This window comes from Pelobates fuscus, chromosome 1 (genome assembly GCF_036172605.1).
Source record: "Pelobates fuscus isolate aPelFus1 chromosome 1, aPelFus1.pri, whole genome shotgun sequence".
In the NCBI taxonomy this organism is placed as follows: domain Eukaryota; kingdom Metazoa; phylum Chordata; class Amphibia; order Anura; family Pelobatidae; genus Pelobates; species Pelobates fuscus.
In genome coordinates, this window is record NC_086317.1 from 335,226,402 (window position 1) to 335,246,642 (window position 20,241).

Here is a 20,241-nt window from a genome sequence, read left to right on the forward strand (position 1 = left end):
TAGGTGATTTATGCCCTTTATGGATTAAAACCAGACTCTGCATCAACTATGTAATTTTCCATGGGAGTTTTGCCATGGATCCCCCTCCGGCATGCCACAGTCCAGGTGTTAGTCCCCTTGAAACAACTTTTCCATCACTATTGTGGCCAGAAAGAGTCCCTATGGGTTTTAAAATTCGCCCGGTTCGCCCACATTTGCGGAAGTTCGCGTTCGCCAACCAAAAATGTTATGTTCGCGACATCACTAGTGGGAAACATTCTTGGGAATGCACAGGTCTCCTTCATACTGATGAAGGGAAATATGGTGCCTTGCAAATGCAGTGGCCTCAATAGGCCATCTATTTAATTTTCACCACATGAGTAGGAACATCCACACTGAGATCTTTGAGTTTTGTGTGCAAACTAGGAATTCATTTGTACTTGACCTCAAGGCCAAATAATAATAACAAAGTATTTAACCTCGGAAGGATGAAGGGCTGAGTCAACCCTGCTGGGATTTGAACCTGCAACCCAAGTGTTAGAACAGATTCTGCTGATGCATTAGCCCACTGAGCTATTTCACCGGCCTAATGTTACAAGCCCTCTCCTGAGTGCAAAACACCTGCTGCATTTTAGTTTCTACACACACCAAAAGCAGGTAATCTACAATGCAAATGTATAATAGAAAGACATAGGGCAACATTGTATATATAAGGAGTGAAAAGATATTTAGTAGAAATTCCATATCAGTATTGTAATAAAATATCTTTGTATCGGTATCAGGACATGTGGGAGGAAAGTAAAAAAAATAATAGTGCAGAGTTTCTACACTGGTTTAAAACTATAATACAAGTTGCACTTACAGGATAAAAACGAAAAGTAGGCACATTTAGGGCAGGAAGACAGGAAGTGTTGCATATAGACGGGATATATTGCCCTATGTCTTTATATTATACCTTTGCAGTGTAGATTACCTGTGTTTGGTGTATGTATACTCTTTTTTGAGGACCAGGAGGAGGTTTTTTTTTTCACGTGCTGACAGTATATTGGGGTAACTTGTGTTTCTTTTTCACTGTAGGTGTTTCTGTTATACCCGGTGTATTTGTATAGCATTTTAGTTTCTATATGTTTGTAATGATAGGTGTACCAACAAGTCCCAAAAAACAAAATAGCCCAATGTTGGTTCTACTGCATATGTAGTAGCTCTATATCTTCCAAGGGTGTGATATTACAACACCTGGATATATTAGGAGTTCTATTCCATCCAATATCTCAGTGGTATTAAATGAGAAATTAAGTGGTTAAAACATGCTACAGTTAAAGGGGCACTCTTAGCATCATAACCACATCTTATAGAAGTGCTTATGGTACCTGGAGTTTACTTTTACCATCCTTCTTTTCAATTGGTTTGACATTAGTGATGATAGCAAATTTAATCTAATTTAGGTTTTCATTTTATCTTGGCCATTTTATAAAGTCTTGCAGTCTACCAAATGTTGACATTTATATTGAAGGAAATAACACAAGAATGGAAAAGTCAGAGTTAAACATGATGCTTGCTCTGTAACCTTTTCAGTTATGCAGAGATAATTCAGGAATAATAGCTTTTGAATAGTGTGTGATTTTTAGTCTTAACCCGACTTTTAAAAGGTCACTAGAACCTTACCTGACTGCAAAAAGGCAAGAGTTATTTCCTTTGACTTGTAAATGTATTCTAGAAAATAAGTAGTTATGTTGCCTTTATCTGGCTTATGTAAAAAAAATGTATATATATAGAAATACATATAAATTAAATAGAAATATATATATATATATATATATATATATATATATATTTCAGATCCACAAATACATTGTACATGGTGATTTAAAAGTATACTCATATAGAGTCAAGTATAAATATAGATCTATACATTCTGGAAAAAATATAATTTTGTAACATAACGTCATCATTGTAAGGCTGTCCATGGTTATACCACTTGTAACTAACTCCTTAATGGCAAACAATTTGGCAAATTATTTATAGTCTTGTCAAGCCAAAGGGATAATATTGGGATTCGTTATTAATTGAAGGCTTCCTTTCCATTTAGCATATGTGGTTGTTTGGAAAGAATGTTGGCCTATGCACCAGGGGATAGTGTATATAAACTGATTGATAGTAATTTAATACCTATTACCAGTCATGTCCACTAGTAGAAGATTTTCAGCACTGTCGATTGCTAGAATATGTCTTGATTCAGTGTGTTTGTACATGGTTTATTATTATACCCTGGTTTGTACCAAACAAGAAACAAGTTTAGTCTGCCAGGGAAACATCTTTTTTTCCCTTGTGTTTGTGTATTGAATTATTGTAGTCTACAAAGATGTGCCAACACAGAATATACCGAGTTCACATGCTGTCATTTGATAAAGTGTTTTTTTTTTTAAATGAAATATATTTATTTATTTAAGCTACCATTCCATCTGGAAATATTTTGTGAAAAGTTAATCCTCTTTATATATAAATATATATAAATATAAATTATGGAAACATTTAGAGATCACTCCAATTTTTTTATGAATTAAGACCACCAGTTCTTTCAAATGTCACTCAGCAACCATATGGTTGTGGCAAATGGCAGCGGACGTCAGGTGCATGATGAGGATTTTTCCTTGCTTCACGCATGATGAGGTTCCTAGGGGCAGGGTGGAAGTTGTGCAAAGCTTAAAAAAATAGCCCTTCATCAATGAGCATCAAGGAAGAGACAACAATTCAGAATTCTACTAGTATATTAACAACATTAAGCTGTAATGGTTATGGTGCCTATAATGTTCCTTTAATCAAAACTCACACAAAAGTTCCCTTAGAGGCCTAAACTGAAAATAAGGAGAATAAATTGGGCACCCCAGCACAACTATTATGTGATTTACCTTGTTTTCGAGTGTGGGGAGAAGACCGTAGCAAATTACCAAGGTCACTGTCTGTTCCAGTTGATCCGCCACAACCTTGTCTTCTGCCTATTCATTTCATATTCATACTAAATATTATTTTAATCTGTTTTTGTTTTACATTTTGTACAGCTCAAAAACCGATCCTGTTACAGGAGCAGTGAAAAATACTAAATATCACCAACTTTAGTAAGTAGTACCACTGGTTTTATCTCAATAATCATACCAACACTTGAAAGCAGTTAGACATTTAATTTCTTGCTGTTCACTAAATCTTTTCATAGAAATAACATGAACAAACATTCCTTATGTGTGATATATTTTTAGTGATATTACATAAAAAATCCAATGCATCACATAATCATGTCTATATTAAAATTATTTTATATTTTTTATACTTTTTATAAATTTTTCTAATTACTTTATAAATAATCATATTACTTGTGTTATCCATCCAATGCTAACAATATAACAATAGATAGTGCGCTCTCTGCTTATTGGAGAGATGTCCACATAGGATTAGCATAATTTCTTGGGGCATAGGGGGACCTAAATTGGCAAAAGCTAGATAAATGTCCATGCCTCCCACCATTCGGAAGTATGGGACAGGTGGTGGTCAGGCTTTTGGGGGCTTATCAGTGAAGAAATTTGCCTCACTTCCACACCCATGGGAGGGAATGCCCAGAAAGGCCGACAGCCTCCAAGTTGGCCCCCAACACAGGAAACCATGCAGATAGCAACACCAAAGCATTTTCTGCATGGTCAGAGTGCCCGTCATATGCGTATTATGAATGACCATTAGACATGTGCATGGGGAACATTTTCGGTTTGGTTCGGCATTCCGAAATTCGGGACTTTCGCAATTCAGGACTTCGGCAATTCGGCACTTCAACACTTCGGAACTTCGACACTTTGGAACTTCGACACTTCAGAAATTCGGCAACTTCGGCACTTCGACACTTCGGAATTTCGGAACATCGGCATTTTGGAATTTCGGAACTTCGGCACTTCGGGACTTCTCTTGCAGCCGCTTAGTAGATAACTCCCTTAGTAGATAACTGCTCAGGGGTGGGGGCCAGGGGGGAGGACAATAGGTCCCCCCCATTATTTTACATTACAGGCTGCTCACTGTTTAATAAACATGCCCCTACTCGCAGTATAGCGAGTAGGGGGCATAATTTACTAATACTAAGTAATCTTTACTTAATATTAGTCAATTTGGCTGAAATACCAATTTAGGTCTTTCAGCCTTTTAGTAGATAGCTCCCTAATACTGTGGGAATTAAGGAGTTATCTACTTATTCATTCCTGTCATTACATTGACTGACCAAGTAACATTTTATATGAATGTATGTTACTTGATTGTTGTAAGTGTTGCAAATGCTTACAGCTGAATCCTGGCTATGTTTGTACTTTTTATTTAAAATTGTAAACAATGTAACATTCTTCTTTCACTGGGTAAGTATATTAGAACTTAGGCAATACTGTGCTTCGGAACTTCGGCACTTTGACACTTCGGAACTTTGGCACTTCTGAAATTCTGTAATTTCGGAACTTCGGAACCTCGGGACTTCGGCAATTCAGACATTCGGAAGTACCCGAATGTCCGAATGGCCCGAATTCATATTTGGACCGAAACGAATTGCACATGTCTAATGACCATGGACTGCCATTACGTAAACATATTTATAAAGTGAAAAAGCATAACTTTATTATGATGGATATCATTGTTCACAAACACAAAAGTAAAAAAAAGTCCACAAAAACAGCCCAATAATTGTTCCCAAATAATATTTTTTCATTTAGTTTATTTTATTACACGTTTGAGTATTATAGAACTGTCATAGTATAACATATCTGATCTATCTATAATATTTTTTACTTGTGTTGTATATTGTGAAAATTGTGGCTATCTTTTTATATATTTTTTTTCTTTTCGTTTACCAAGCTAATTTTTCTTTCTTGCTGGTTCATTATTTCTGCTTTCTTCCTTTATCTGCTTTTTTTTTTGGTCTTTTCAAGCCAACATAACTGATCTTCCTTTTCATCCACTCTCAATAACAAATCCCATGACAGTTTTTCAATACAATTCTTTACAGCTTTAATCTTTCAGGATTTCATCAACAAAACAGATTTTTAGCCATAAGGATGCCATACTTTGTAATGTATTTTACTCCTTATGTGGGCCTAATCCTTCTAATGGCCTGAAATTGCAAGGATTATTTTTATGGCAGAGAAATTGAATGCCAGCAAAACATGTTTGAGGTGGCTTGGGAAGACATAAAGAACACCTTAAACCATATGTGCAGGACGCTAGGAAATCCATGCTGTGTTTAGTTAAGATAATAGTACACAAAATGCATAATCTAATCTATGTGTAATAGACAACAATTAACTGTAGGTTTGTTTATGTTGAACAATATATAGCGTAATGAGTGAGCTTAAACGTTACCATTATGAGGACTTTTCATCTGGAACAAATGTAATGATTATATTACACATTGTGAAAATATTAAAATTGTGCAACCTTTTATAACCTTTTAAGAAAAGTATTTCTTGCCTCAAGTTGAGGAGATATAATGAGTCTATTCACTAAGGATTATAAAAGTCAGTTAAGTTTTGGCTTGAAAAGTATGTTTACAGATACCCCACTGCAGTGTTTTTTTTTTTGTTTGTTTTTTGCATAAAAAATAAATAAAAATAAGCTAACGTTGTCTGGCGCCATGCAAAACAATCAGGATTCTTTTGTATGACTCTCCAGTCTATCCAGTTATACACTTGGTGTTTAAAATCTAAACATTTTGTGCAGTGGACAATTGTTACACCCATCAACAGCTGTAAAATCACAGTGTTTTGCTTTTTTTATCATGCCCCTTATTACATTTGCTTTCTGTATGTTTTTTTTCAAGGGTGATTGAAATAAGTCTTGTATGTGTATATCTTCTTGGGTTAATGGCTCGCCAAGTTGATATAAGTCCATATTAACCAAAAGTATTAATATGCAATCTGAGTTACTGTTTCTTCAGGTTTATATTTATACAGTTACTGATACATAATAAAACAAGAAAGGATGTTACAGGATTATGGATGTTCAACATCAGATGTTAATTGCTGGACTCCTGAAGAGAGAGTTAGACTCTACATTGTAAGAGAACAGCTGGACAAGAAGAACCTTGTGGTCCTTTGTTCACTATTCTATATAGATATGACCATAATGACATCAGAGTATAACCCTAGCCATATAATGACAATACCCCCAATCCATGAGTTCTCAGACAAAGAAAGCCTTGTGACTTATTGATACCATTTGTTACTTATGTCAATCCAGACATCCATACCCAATATGTTAAGAACATAAAATATGTAATATTTTACATTCCCTCTGTTTATGGTTTGTCTTAAAACCATAACATAATGTCACTAACCTGTCCGTTCATACATCAGTCGCATCACAGTCATTGAGCATAAGGCAAGATGTAGTCACAACTTTCTGTTATATGAGTTCTTAGAAAGTGGAGTTTCTACCCTTATAACTGTTTATTTTACTTCAAACTCCCTGTTTCAGCTATGTATTGATAGCCATATTAATTTTACATCATGACTTCTTGAAAACAATAAAAATACATATAACAATAATAAATGGATAAAATAAAATATTTACAAAGTGTTGATCCAATAGAGAATGTAAAACTTTGTTTCAGTTTGTTTTAATAGTGCTAAATATTTTGAAGTCATATGGACTCTCTAATGTGATTAAAGTAACTTTTTATGCCTTTTTTTCCGCAACATTTCAATCTAGCTGTGTAGAACACGAATCTGCAATGTTTACTTTTATCTTACACCATGTAGAGCACAGTGCCTAGTGAATGCTTATATGATGTCTAACTTGTGATATTATTTTATTCCAGTGATTTGCTTGGGCTGGTCACATATCTTGATTGGGTTATGATTGTAGTTACCATATGTTCCTGCATATCTATGATGTTTGAATCGCCCTTCAGAAGGGTAATGCATACCCCCACTCTACAGGTAAAGTATTTCAGGAACCTCTAAAGCTTAATTTAATGCTTTTGATGTTCGTTCCGCTAATCTCTAATACATTCTATTGTAGATTGCAGAATATGTCTTTGTGATATTCATGAGCATTGAACTGAATCTGAAGATTATGGCAGATGGCTTATTTTTCACTCCAACAGCTGTCATAAGAGACTTTGGAGGAGTAATGGACATATTCATATATCTTGTAAGTTAGCATAAATCTATCCTCTATCATCCTGTTTTCTTCATGACATTAATCCAGCAAGCTAATGCTAGATACAATCCGTCAAGTATCAAAGCTTCAAATGAGTGGAAATATAAATGCCTAATGCAAAAATCCATCTCTGCATAGCTTATGATCCAAAGACATGTCAGTTTTATATGCAGCTTGTTATATAACGCAAAAAAATAACAATCAAAAGTTTGAGTATACATTTACGAAACTAGGCTTGGTTTGTGTTTATCACTATATAAATTAAATTTCTTGAAATAGTTATGGAAAACATTGATGGCAAGATAGAAATCAAAATGTAATTAATATAACAGCAAGGTTTGGTAACTATAAGGGAAAGAAAAATTGAAGGATCCAGAACTTGATCCAATGGGCCTGACCTATCCAGTTTTCAGAATTTAATCTCATAGAACTTGCCTAAGATAAACATTTAGAGACAATATTCAAGTTAATTATATTGCTGAAGAATAAGAAACAGACCAGCTAGCTTCAAACATGATTGAAGTACGCTGTAAAGTATGCCTGTGCAAATTGAGTCTGCCATATACTGAAAAAAGATCAAGAGGTCTTCTCCCAGCCAAGCAACCCCAGGCCACCACAGTGCCAAACAAACTATAATAAACTATTGGCTGGTATTATACATGCTAAGCTAATTAAATACCCCTGTTTCGAAGGCTTTTTCATTCATTGAAGTCTGTGCCAATCGCCATATGGATCTTACAGCACTCCAACTGCTGTTTACTGTATCTCCAGTAATGATCCGCTAATTGCCTTGAAGGCTGGGTATCAAGGGAGTAGTGATTTAGTGCAGGTGTATTACCAGATGTTACCTATGCAGAGTGACAATTATACATATATAGTTATACGTTCTGTGACTTGTTGTATAGCACATCCCTGTGATAATTAAAAAGTAAAATGGACAATATTATTTGTTTAAAAAATTTGCAACATACAGTTAAATTGACTTGAGTAAAAATAGACAACCGTTCTGTTTATTTTATCTCCAAGGTGAGTTTGATTTTCTTATGCTGGATGCCCCAAAATGTACCAGCAAAATCTGGAACCCAGCTTCTAATGGTGTTGCGTTGCCTGAGACCTCTCCGAATATTTAAGCTGGTACCTCAGATGAGAAAGGTTGTGCGTGAACTTTTCAGTGGATTCAAGGAAATTTTTCTGGTACGTAAAAGGAAAGTTATACGGTTAACACTTATAAAAGGAAAAATTTAAATTGTTTTATATGCAGCTACAAGGTCAACTCAATCTTATGGCCTTACAAAGTTAATAACGAGTATAATGAGTATTATTCAGTTGGATAATATCAGTTTAGTATATTTTTCAATATAATATAAATAATTTTTAATATAAATAATAAATGATCCTTTCAAGTTTGCATACATTGGGTTGGACTTTTGCTGTCTTCTTCTGAGAGTCTGTATTTTCAATATATGTGTAGACAAACATAGCTAATGTATTTAGTACATTTTTAACTTTTTTTTATACCAAACATATTTCATTATAGTCATGGAAAATGTATCATGATTATTTTTTACAGGTATCTATTCTTCTCCTGACATTGATGCTAGTGTTTGCAAGCTTTGGCGTTCAGCTTTTTGCAGGAAAACTGGCAAAGTGCAATGATCCCCATACCCTCACCAGGGTAAGTTCTGAACATTTTGTTGTACATGCATTTCTGATAACAAAGCTTGCATCTGTGTATATTATTAATGTGCTTAATTGAATATTCTAAGCATCAAAACAAAAGTATCTAAATTAAGGGGTTTTGGTGTATAAATCATGCCCTGGAGTGTCACTGCTCCATTCTCCCCCATTTAGGGAATAAATGACTTTAGGCAGTCTTAGCCACACTCTCCTACATAGGCAGGCGGCACATGGGGTGTGCAGGGTGTGCCTAATAAGAAAGACTGAACTTGGTAGACACATCTTTTCAGTAACTATGTGATATTGTAAGTATATTTTACTGCACATTCTGATATAGAGATCAAATACAATGTTGTTTTTATTGCAAATTTATCAGGATGTAGTTATTTTGCAGGTATAATTGTATACAATTTATTATCTGAGGAATAAGCATCATATTTTAAAAGTATTTATGTAATTGATGTTTTTTGTTTCTTTAATAGTTATTATAGAACCCCATGATACTTACTAGTTTATCAATTAATTAGAAGTAAGCTTGCAGACATTGTATACAAATTCATACACAGATACAAAAGGAGTAGAGAACCATGGGGCTTTGGTGCAGCACCCACAGCACCCACTAAAGTAAGAATTCAAGGTGAATTCAAAATTAATTTCAAATTTAAGGTAACAGTAGCTGAAAAGGAAAAATTGGCTTTAAATTTGAAATCCACTTTGAATTCTCACTTTAATAAATAGCCCTAATAAAGTACTATGTGACATGGCCAGTGAGCATAATACTGTAAATGGATCTCTTTTCTCTCTTTAGGAAGATTGTCATGGAATATTTCGAATAAATGTCCTTGTTTCTAAAAATCTAAATTTGAAACTAAAACCAGAGGAAAAAAAGCCAGGATTTTGGGTTCCAAGAGTCTGGTAAGTTTCCTGGTTTAATTAATCCATGTACTATTTAAAGCTATAAACTATGATAAAGATAACATATGCACAGGATCATTGCAATGTGGCAAAAAAATCAAACGCTCCAGCCGAAGAGTAAATGTTACGTCCCTTCTAACTGACTTAAGCTCTTTCTAAAACCAGCCCTATACAAGTCCAATAAATCACACTTGAATGAACCCTTTACCACTGTATTCACACTTCACCCACTGTATTAAAATCCTGAATCCACAACAATACCCTCTCCATGTGCTCTACAATTAACTTCAAATATGATGCATTAAATTGGTACTCTCTCAAACTATAACATTGGAGGTGCTATATTACTCTCCTGTGTTGCAGGGGACATGGAGCCATCAATGAAATGGAGCCTAAAATAGACCCTGTACTTTTTAGAATCCCACATCAGGATCTATCAGCCTCCCCATAGCAACACCACTGTCTATGCCATCAGTATTTTATCCAGCCATACTTGCACTCATTATTTCCGGATACATTCTCTAATAATGTCCTCCTATTCAAGTCATCATGTATTTTCTACTGACTTTTACAGAGCACTTCTTGTTTCTTTTAATAATACAGAACCCACTGATGTTATACACAAAAGATAAATAAGCTATACCAATTAATGTGTCTTCCTGATGATCATAATGATGAACCAGACATACGTTCCTTGTTTTCTTTGCTGCTTCTCCTTTGTAACATTAATGAGCTTAGTTCTGAAGATCCTATATAAATATTGAAACATTTAGGCATGCACAGTTACTTGCTCCAGTTCAGGAAACCTAGCATAATGCCAGAGTTCAAGAAAATCAATATTATTCGTTGTTTTTATTATGTTAGTGCTAACGCTGTTGTATTGTTCTTACAGGGCTAATCCTCGTAATTTTAATTTTGACAATGTGGGGAATGCAATGCTAGCTTTGTTTGAAGTACTGTCTTTGAAAGGATGGGTGGAAGTTCGAGATGTTATCATACATCGTGTTGGACCAGTAAGTTTATAAACACAGGAAGACATTTGATAATATGGAGGGAAACAAAAGTATCCATATTAATATTGGTCTGTTCTTTTTTTGTAGATACACGGGATATATATTCATGTTTTTGTGTTCCTTGGCTGTATGATTGGCCTGACTCTCTTTGTTGGGGTGGTTATTGCAAACTTTAATGAAAATAAGGTATGATGCATTTACTATTGAATATGTCATATTTTTTTTTTTTTTTACAAAGAATGCCATTGGAATTATTAAATAAGCACATAATCTACACCACAAAATTAGATAATTTTATTTTAATAAATCTTAATACATTTTTAATATTATTTTTACCTAATGCATTTATGTAGTCATGTTGCGATCGATTTTCCTTGACAGATAATGTGATAGCAAAGGGTATTTTTGTAAGTAAAAAAAAATGTGGTACCTTTAGTGTATGTTGTAATTCAAGAATATACAGCATGTGAGAAGAATTCATAATATCTTATAATGACAGAAACCTGTGTGACAAATTTTAATCAAAAACAAACATACTTAACGAGAGTTGAATAGAAGAACAGTCCATACTATATCTTTGCTGCAGATTCTGACTAAATGTGATTTATGTCTCACTGAAGACATCCTTGTGTAGCTGGAGGTCTCCTTCTCTGGTAGCATGAGGTATCATTCGTAATAAGTGCCCATTATCCCATAAAACAGGCTATTACGCTTTGTTTGTTCTTGTTTGAACAGTTTCTATTTTGAGTGATCTTAGGGGTCTTAGCATTGAATGGATCAAATGGTTACTATGGTTAGATGGTTAGGTGGATATGATCCATATCTCATTAAAGAAGCGTGCAAGAAGCAAAAATGTCAGTTTCTCTTAATTCTTCAACCTTAGACATGTCCATTTTGATATTTTTTTTTATTACAGCCTAAGGATTTACAAGCTGCATTTCATTCTATTATTTGTATACCTTATGTTTCTATTTAGTTAGTGATTTACTTGTCATCTTCTTTTCTTAAAATCTTGCATTTTATGTTAACTATGCGTTATATGTCTGTTGCTATTATCTAGGGTACAGCTTTGCTGACTGTTGATCAAAGGAGATGGGAAGATCTAAAGAGCAGACTCAAGATAGCTCAACCACTTCACCTCCCCCCTCGTCCAGGTATCAAAGCATCTCCATATAATTTCATGTTCAGAGCTTATGTCTAGCATGTTGCCTGTGGTGTTAATTATTTCCACTTGTGGTGTGAATACATAGACAGTAAAATATCGCTATCAGTCAGCAGAAAATATTAGCTATATTTTGTCTACAAAGAAATAGGCTAAAAATAGAAACCAGAAATAAATTGAAATAATGGCACGGCAAGCACTCAAAGTCCACAGGAGGTTTAAAGTGCACAAAACAAAAAGTAACAAACAGGGGAAAGGTCACACTAACACCTAAAGCATTTTGGACCAGCAGGTACTTAGACATAGAAGTATCTCACATACAGGGCATATCTTTTAAATAGGCCACTCAATAAACAAAAATGGAGAACAAGTTCCACCCCTCCACCACCTGGTTTTTCTATATTGTCTTCATAACTAATGTTTTAGATCTCCCTTTCTAGTTTTGAGAGCTCGCCTCTGCACCTTATCTAGTTCTGCAATATCCTTCTTTAAAATTAGTACTCACAAGTGCACCACATATTTAAGGTGAAGTCTTACCATTAATTTCTAAACAGGGAAAATTATAATAGAATCATGTGAATCAAAATCCCTTTTTATATACAAAAGCACCTTACTAGCTTTTGACACAGCAGGCCAGCATTGCATATTGTTGCCTAGTTTGTGATCTATAATTGTACCCAAGTCCTTTTCATTTTCTGTGATTCCTTACTCTGCCCCGTGTAATGTATAAGTGGCGTATGAATTCCCTACTCCAAAATGCATGTCTGTGCATTTTTCTGTATTGAATATCTCACCTTCTTAGTCTCCCATTTTATTCAAATCATCTGTAGAGAAATGATATAATGCTCAGACTCTATTTTCTTACCTAGTTTTGTTTTATCTGCAAACACCAGCAAATGACTTCAATATCATTTGTAAATAGATTAAAGGAAAATGGACCCCCGAGGCCCTCTACTTGTCATTTTTGTCTAATTTGAGAATGTTCTATTTATAACTACTCTTTGCACTCTATCTTTAAGCCAGTGTTCTATCCAGGAACACATTTTTTTTATCTAAACCAAATGATTTCAGTTTTACTCATAATTTTTTGTGTGGAGCTGTATCAAATGCCTTAGCAGAATTCAAGTAGATCATATGTACTGGAACATCCTGATCTATATGTTTACTAACATCTTCATAGAATGCAATTTAGATAGTTTGGCGTATCTTTTATAAAACCATGCTGATTTGTGCTAATGGTGTTTTTATTCAAAGTAAATGCCTGAATAGTATCCCTTAACAACCCTTCAAATAATTTCCCAGCCACAGATGTTAAACTCTGTAGTTTTGAGCTTTTGAACCTTTTTTAAATATAGGCAACATATCTGCTCTTCTCCAATCATCTGGTACAATACCTGAAAGAAAATAAATCAGAAAAATTAATAACAGTGGCGTGGTTATATCTACTCTAAACTCCCCAAGCACACAAAGGTGAATATAATTTGGACCTAGGGCTTTTTTAACATCAACTTTTTTTAATTTCTGAAGCAGTTTATCCTGTGTTAACCAATCACCTGTTTGGTGTATGACTTTTCTAACAGGGATTTGCAAATCTACAGACATAGATTCTTCTTCCCTATATACTGATGAAAATAATTTAGAATTTCTGCCTTGTCCTCATCCTTCTTAAAGGACCACTATAGTGCCAGGAAAACAAACTTGTTTTCCTGGCTCTATAGTGCCCTGAGGGTGCCCCCACCCTCATGGCCCCCTCCCGCCGGGCTGAAGGGGGAGGAAGGGGTTAAAATCTTATGGCGCTGGGGATTCTCCTCCTCCTTCGGACGTCATCGGCTGAATGCGCATGCGCAGCAAGAGCTCCACGAGCATTCAGCCAGACCATAGGAAAGCATTCTCAATGCTTTCCTATGGACGCAGGAGTCTTCTCACTGTGAAAATCACAGTGAGAAGCGCGGAAGGGCCTCTAGCGGCTGTCAATGAGACAGCCACTAGAGGCTGGATTAACCCATATGTAAACATAGCAGTTTCTCTGAAACTGCTATGTTTACAGCAGAAAGGGTTAAACCTAGATGGACCTGGCACCCAGAACACTTCATTAAGCTGAAGTGGTCTGGGTGCCTATAGTGGTCCTTTAATTAACTCACCCATCTCACTTTTCTTAACATTTTTGGTATTAACATACTTAAAAAAAACTTTTGGGGTTGGTCTTGTTCTATTTCACTAAGAGCTTTTCATTCATTTATAGCCCATCTTATCGGCATGCTTATACATGTTATAGGATGCAATCAACCCCTCTGATTTAATTGTTTTGAATACCAGTTTCTTATCTTTTATCATTTGACTGACTATTGTACTAAGCTTCATTGATTTTAATATGCTTCTTTTATATTTGTTTCCCAATGATATGTATTGAGAAATTTACTTTATTATAATTTGTTTAAATGCCTTCCATTTATCCTTGGTGCTTTTGCCAGTGAATATTTCCTGCCAGTCAATTAGTTGTAAAGATACCATTTTCCTATTGAAATAAGTCTTTTTTAAATTAAGTGTTTTTGTACAGTCCATATAATTTAGGTAGTTGTTTTTGTTAGACTAAAATAATACCATATTATGGTCTCTATTTCCCAAGTGCTCCATAACTTGAATGTTTGAAAATAAGTCAAATTATTAGTTATGACAAAACACAGACAAGTATCTCATCTAGTTGGTGCTTTTACTGATTGAGACATGAACTTATCATTTATCAGCTTCAAAAAACTGTTTTCCTTAATTTTACTACTAGTCTCTTTGGCCCAAATTATCTCTCTGGATAAATTAAATCTCCCATGATTAACAAATTAACCAGCCTTATTAATTTGAATTAGCAGTTATTTTGGTGTATTAGTTTGGTGTTATTTAGGAATTTTTAAATACATTTTGTAATATCATGATGTTTATCTTCCCACAAAAGGCAGATTTATGTTGTTGGCTTTGTAGGATGGTAACGTAATGTTGCACCAGTGAGGCACACAATAATAATGCAGTTTATCATTTAGTTGTTAGAGAAACACCACAGACAGAAAAAAACATGTAAACATTAATCGTAGCAATTATTTATGCATATTCTTTAGCATGATGTAATATCCACTTTTGAAAATAAAAAAAACAATATAGCTTAACTTTACCTCTTTGTTTCTCATTACAAACAGGAAGTGATTATATGAATAATTGCATTTACACCCCTCAAACACACAGCAATTAACAATACCCATAAGTTAATTTATTTATGTGGCCCTCATTTACATTTTGGGGGGACACTGGCAATGGAGAATTGTACACACACAGTACTGCACACGTCCAGATGTTTTTCATATAATTCTTCATTTGCACTGCATATTCCTTTTGAGTTATCTCCTTGCTGTATCAGCAATTATTTTTTTTCCTTCACTTAAAATGATTCTTCTTTCATTGCATTATATACAGTGCATAATACATATTAATGTACAAACTGGAGTGTCTGCATTTTGTCTTGTATAGATAATGATGGCTTCAGGGCACGAATGTATGATATAACACAGCATCCATTTTTCAAGAGGACCATTGCAGTACTTGTCTTGGCACAGTCTGTTCTTCTTTCTGTGAAGGTATGTGTCTCCCATTCTGGAATTCTTCAAATCTCTGCTACACAATCAAATAAAAACTGTTCCATTTATTGTATCAAATATTGGGTCAGCATGTTAAGATCATGATAAGTTTAATGTGCTTGCAGTGTTATATATGCTACAAGAATAAACATATTTATGTGTGTGCATATCATATAAATAACATGTAAACATACACATATATCTACAGTATAGTTCTAAATCTACAGCAAAGTGAAAATAGAGAACAGTTTAGTCTTTAACGTACCTTTTGATCAATGACAAATGCTCCAGTGTGGTTTGACTGTGCAGATATGTCTGGTTGGGGTTAATAAAATCACTACTAATGTTACCTAACGTTTAATTAAAAATATATTCATTGTAGGTTCTAGAGCAGGGTAGTTTAAAGTGTAATTAAATTGAAATAATATGGTATGATATATTAATATAGGTGATATCGGAAATCACAGTATATATATATATATAAATATATATACATCCTATAGACAGCATTGAGCCTAATTTAGTTAGAATTAAATTTGTAACTAAAAGTTAGTAATGTAATTTTCATCTCAACTCATAAAATACTAAGAACGATTGGAAATGCTTGCAGAAAATATAATGTTGGTATTTTTTTTCCAGTGGGACGTTGATGACCCAGTAACGGTTCCTTTGGCAACTATGTCAGTGGTGTTCACCTTCATTTTTGTTCTAGAGGTAATATACTGCAAAATATTTTGGAGGTAGGCTGATATGCAATTCAGATGACTGAGCAAGTATAGTAGCAGAAATGTTTGTCTCACCAAGAGCCTTTAACCATTTTTGTCTTATAAGATTTTATGAAGCAAGACTTTTAAATATAGGCTTAAAAACAACTTGTTATTAAGCCTTATAGGCGATTTGTGACCTGTGCATTGCACACATTTCCAAGGGATTTAGGAAAATGTAACACTTGAGTTGGCCCTAGCTATTCTTTCTATAAATACTGCTCCAAAAGGTCAATTTGTTTGTGACCTATATAGCTGACGTCAAGCCATGGCCTCCTGCTTGCAGGTTAAAATTATTGGAATTCCCTCTCAGTAAATAGCAAGCAGAAAAGCTTCAAAAATATAAGATGAAGAGCTATGGTTGTGTATTGAATACCCTAGATTTTTCAAAGGTTGACAGTGTTTTATTTCCATTACAATGCTACTACCTTGTATATAATTTCGTTTTCATCTACCTAGTTTACAATAAATTATAAAGTAGTATGCCCTTAATTACCCTGCAATAATATTCATATTTGTTATCTCATCTGACCTTTATTCTTACTTTAAGGTAACTATGAAGATAACTGCAATGTCACCAGCTGGATTTTGGCAAAGTAGACGAAATCGATATGACCTTCTTGTTACTTCACTAGGTGTTATTTGGGTGATCCTTCATTTTGCCTTACTGGTGAGATATTACTTTATAAAAAGGCATGTTTTATCTGATCCTATTCCTAAACTATAATTATTTAAATAGTACGCACATTTTCTACAGTTTAATATACACTGTATAAAGTGAAGCAATATCTTTCTATTTTTTTTCCAATATCTTAATTGAAGACAAGTATTGTTACATCAGAAACCCAAACTCAAAGTACAGTCAAAACAGAGTAAAATAGTCGAAGAATCAGTAAACTGACTATAAATCCAAATATGGATCAGATACATTGACCAAAATGTTTTCTTAATGGATAATAGATTTGAATCATAGTATAGTGCCCACACCCCGAACCTGTGACTCCAGACACCAAAATGTAAATTGAAAAGATATGCACGAAGCAATCAGGTCCCCTCGTGGACATGTGGGATAACAGAGGACCACTTTGCCACGAATCATTTTACTTTGCTATCCTATTGGTTATCTCCACATTTTTCTGATTTTGAAGTGTAATGCCAGATGGATTTGGAGGGACAGGATCTGGCGTCTGTTATCATGCTATACCCTGATTTTAATTTTCCCAGCAGAAGGAAGAGTTTGTAACACTCATTTCATACAGCCTGGTAATTCCAACCCAACTAATGTGTTTTCTATGCTATGTTCTCCCTTTTAGCCGCCATCAGTGGCATTCATGGGGAGTCCGAGTTTTTCTATTCAGTGTAGTCTTGAGTTATTATTTAACATTTTGATGTTATTAAATAGTGACTTTGAAAAATTTAATTTTACTGAAGATATTTGAAAATGAATGGCATATTATGACAAATTATCATTAACAATATTTGATAAAATGTGAGTTTTTTTTGTTATTTACAGAATGAATATACGTACATGATGGGTGCATGCATAATTGTCTTCCGGTTCTTCTCTATATGTGGAAAACATGTAAGTAAAAATCTTTCTTCATGTACTGTGTGTTTTTCTTCCGGATACACATGTTCATTTGTTTGAATGATGCATGACATGCATGGTGAGAATAATAATGTGTATAAATTATTCCTGTGTACTAGAATGGTAGTGAGTCTGATTATGTTATATGCTTTATGCCATTTTATATTCTCTCTTTTTTTCCATAAATATCCTGTTGATTGTTATTTGTATTTAACTCTCATCCCCACTGTTCTCATTTTATTTTGACAGTATCATGTTGGATTTTATTATGTACGATAACTGTTCTCTAGTCAAATGTAAATGTAGGAGATATCAGGCTCAGGTGTACTATACTCCGGGAAGCTGCTAACATGTATGGTTTTGATAATGAATGTGTCTCCTGCTTAGCTTACTGCATGATATGTTCTACTGGATACTGTGTAAATTGTAGGTGAGAAATTAGATTTTATGTGGGTGTTGGTGTTGCTGCACCTGGATGCCAGGAGCTTTTTTTTTCAACAGTATTAGGAGTTGGGAGTTGGGAGTTGGAGTTAACTGTGGACCAAGACAGAGTCATGTATATGAAACATCACAGAAAAAAAAGGGGAATTGGGGTAACACCCGGAGCATGTATACCTAAGTAGTAGCACTGTCATAAAGACCAAAATATATACAAGATACAGATTAGGGTAAAGCGCACACACACACAAAAAATGGAATGTCAAGCCTAGTTTGGTCACAGTGACAGTATTTGATTTGCAGTAGGTTGATCATGGGTTCTTCGTCTTTAACCTGGGTCTTCGTCTTTAACCATTGTCTTCTGAGACCACTAAGGTCCATTTGCTTCTGGGTTGGAGTCAACTGAGGACAAAGACAGAGTCATGTATATGAAACATCACCGAAAAAAGGGGGAATTGGGGGAACACCCGGAACATGCAAACCTAAGTAGTAGCACTGCCATAAAGACCAAAATATATACAAGATACAGATTAGGGTACAGCGCACACACACACACACAAGAAAATTGGAATGTCAAGCCTAGTTTGGTCACAGTGACAATGTTTGATTTGCAGTAGGTTGATCATGGGTTCTTCGTCTTTAACCTGGGTCTTCGTCTTTAACCATTGTCTTCAGAGACCACTAAGGTCCATTTGCTTCTGGGTTGGAATCAACTGAGGACAAAGACAGAGTCATGTATATGAAACATCACAGAAAAAAAGGGGAATTGGGGGAACACCCGGAACATGCAAACCTAAGTAGTAGCGCTGCCATAAAGACCAAAATATATACAAGATACAGATTAGGGTACAGCACACACACACAAAATAAAAATGGAATGTCAAGCCTAGTTTGGTCACAGTGACAGTGTTTGATTTGCAGTAGGTTGATCATGTGTTTTTCGTCTTTAACCTGGTTCTTCGTCTTTAACCATTGTCTTCAGAGACCACTTTGCTTCTGGGTTATTCCATCCTGAGGTTGGAGCTAAGGCTTGGGTCAAATTCATGGCTGCTTTTGCCTGTTTGTAGCTGTAGAAGTTGAGGGATCTACAAAGAGATTGCATCCATAGATGATATTGACTTCCAAACTCATTGGAACTCCACAACTAAGAATGTGAAAGAACATTAATAACTCCTTTATTAATAAAACAATTATGTCACAGAATAAAACATACAACCCATGGAGAACCCACAATACATACATCTAATAATTCTACTTTTTTTTCTTTTTTAGAAGCATACGTTTTCCTAAATGTGCAACAGCTGGCAATAAACCTTTATAAAGGAGCACAACTATTTAATTGTTCAAACGGCTTTTATTTGTGTCATCGAAAATGTACAACAGTGTGATAGGATAACAAAATAGGAGACACGCAGGTCTCGCAAAATCGGGAACAGCCATATGATTATAAAGAAATGAAAAACTAAACAATATTAACAATTAGAAGGTAGTACAGTATCAGTATCGGTAACTTCGTTATGTTACATGTATTAAATATGCAAACATCTGCAACTTATGGTCGTACATTAAGGGGTGAGTGTGTCACCTCTGGGTGAGCCAGATAGTGACTGTGTAGTACATGGTCAAGATTTGCCTGTCATCATAATGGTTGCATATAGCCTAGGAGTATCTTCTAGGCGGATAGGGGCCATTATAATGTCTGTGGTATAGCTAACCTGAAGGTTTAATTCGTAGAGGGGACTCGTCGTCCCATATAATATTGATAAGGAGCACACTATTTAAATATACGATACACGGATTAAGAAGAATATTTTACAACTATACAAAAACTTAATAAAACCTTTAAGATGCGGCAAGCTGTTTAAACACTACTAAACTTGATTGATTTTGACAAGCTTATGTCTTT

At 34.8% G+C, this 20,241-nt stretch overlaps 1 protein-coding gene across 1 annotated transcript in view; it reads left to right on the forward strand.

The window, feature by feature from the left end:
* Positions 1-20,241, forward strand: part of NALCN (sodium leak channel, non-selective) — a 550,494-nt gene that overhangs the window by 513,430 nt on the left and 16,823 nt on the right. The window contains exons 24-36 of the mRNA XM_063425294.1: positions 3,039-3,095; positions 6,815-6,935; positions 7,018-7,149; positions 8,185-8,352; positions 8,729-8,833; positions 9,644-9,750; positions 10,643-10,763; positions 10,851-10,949; positions 11,824-11,917; positions 15,439-15,545; positions 16,185-16,259; positions 16,860-16,979; positions 17,823-17,891. Coding sequence (XP_063281364.1) covers positions 3,039-3,095; positions 6,815-6,935; positions 7,018-7,149; positions 8,185-8,352; positions 8,729-8,833; positions 9,644-9,750; positions 10,643-10,763; positions 10,851-10,949; positions 11,824-11,917; positions 15,439-15,545; positions 16,185-16,259; positions 16,860-16,979; positions 17,823-17,891 — 1,375 coding nt within the window. The remainder of the gene's footprint in view (positions 1-3,038; positions 3,096-6,814; positions 6,936-7,017; positions 7,150-8,184; positions 8,353-8,728; positions 8,834-9,643; positions 9,751-10,642; positions 10,764-10,850; positions 10,950-11,823; positions 11,918-15,438; positions 15,546-16,184; positions 16,260-16,859; positions 16,980-17,822; positions 17,892-20,241) is intronic.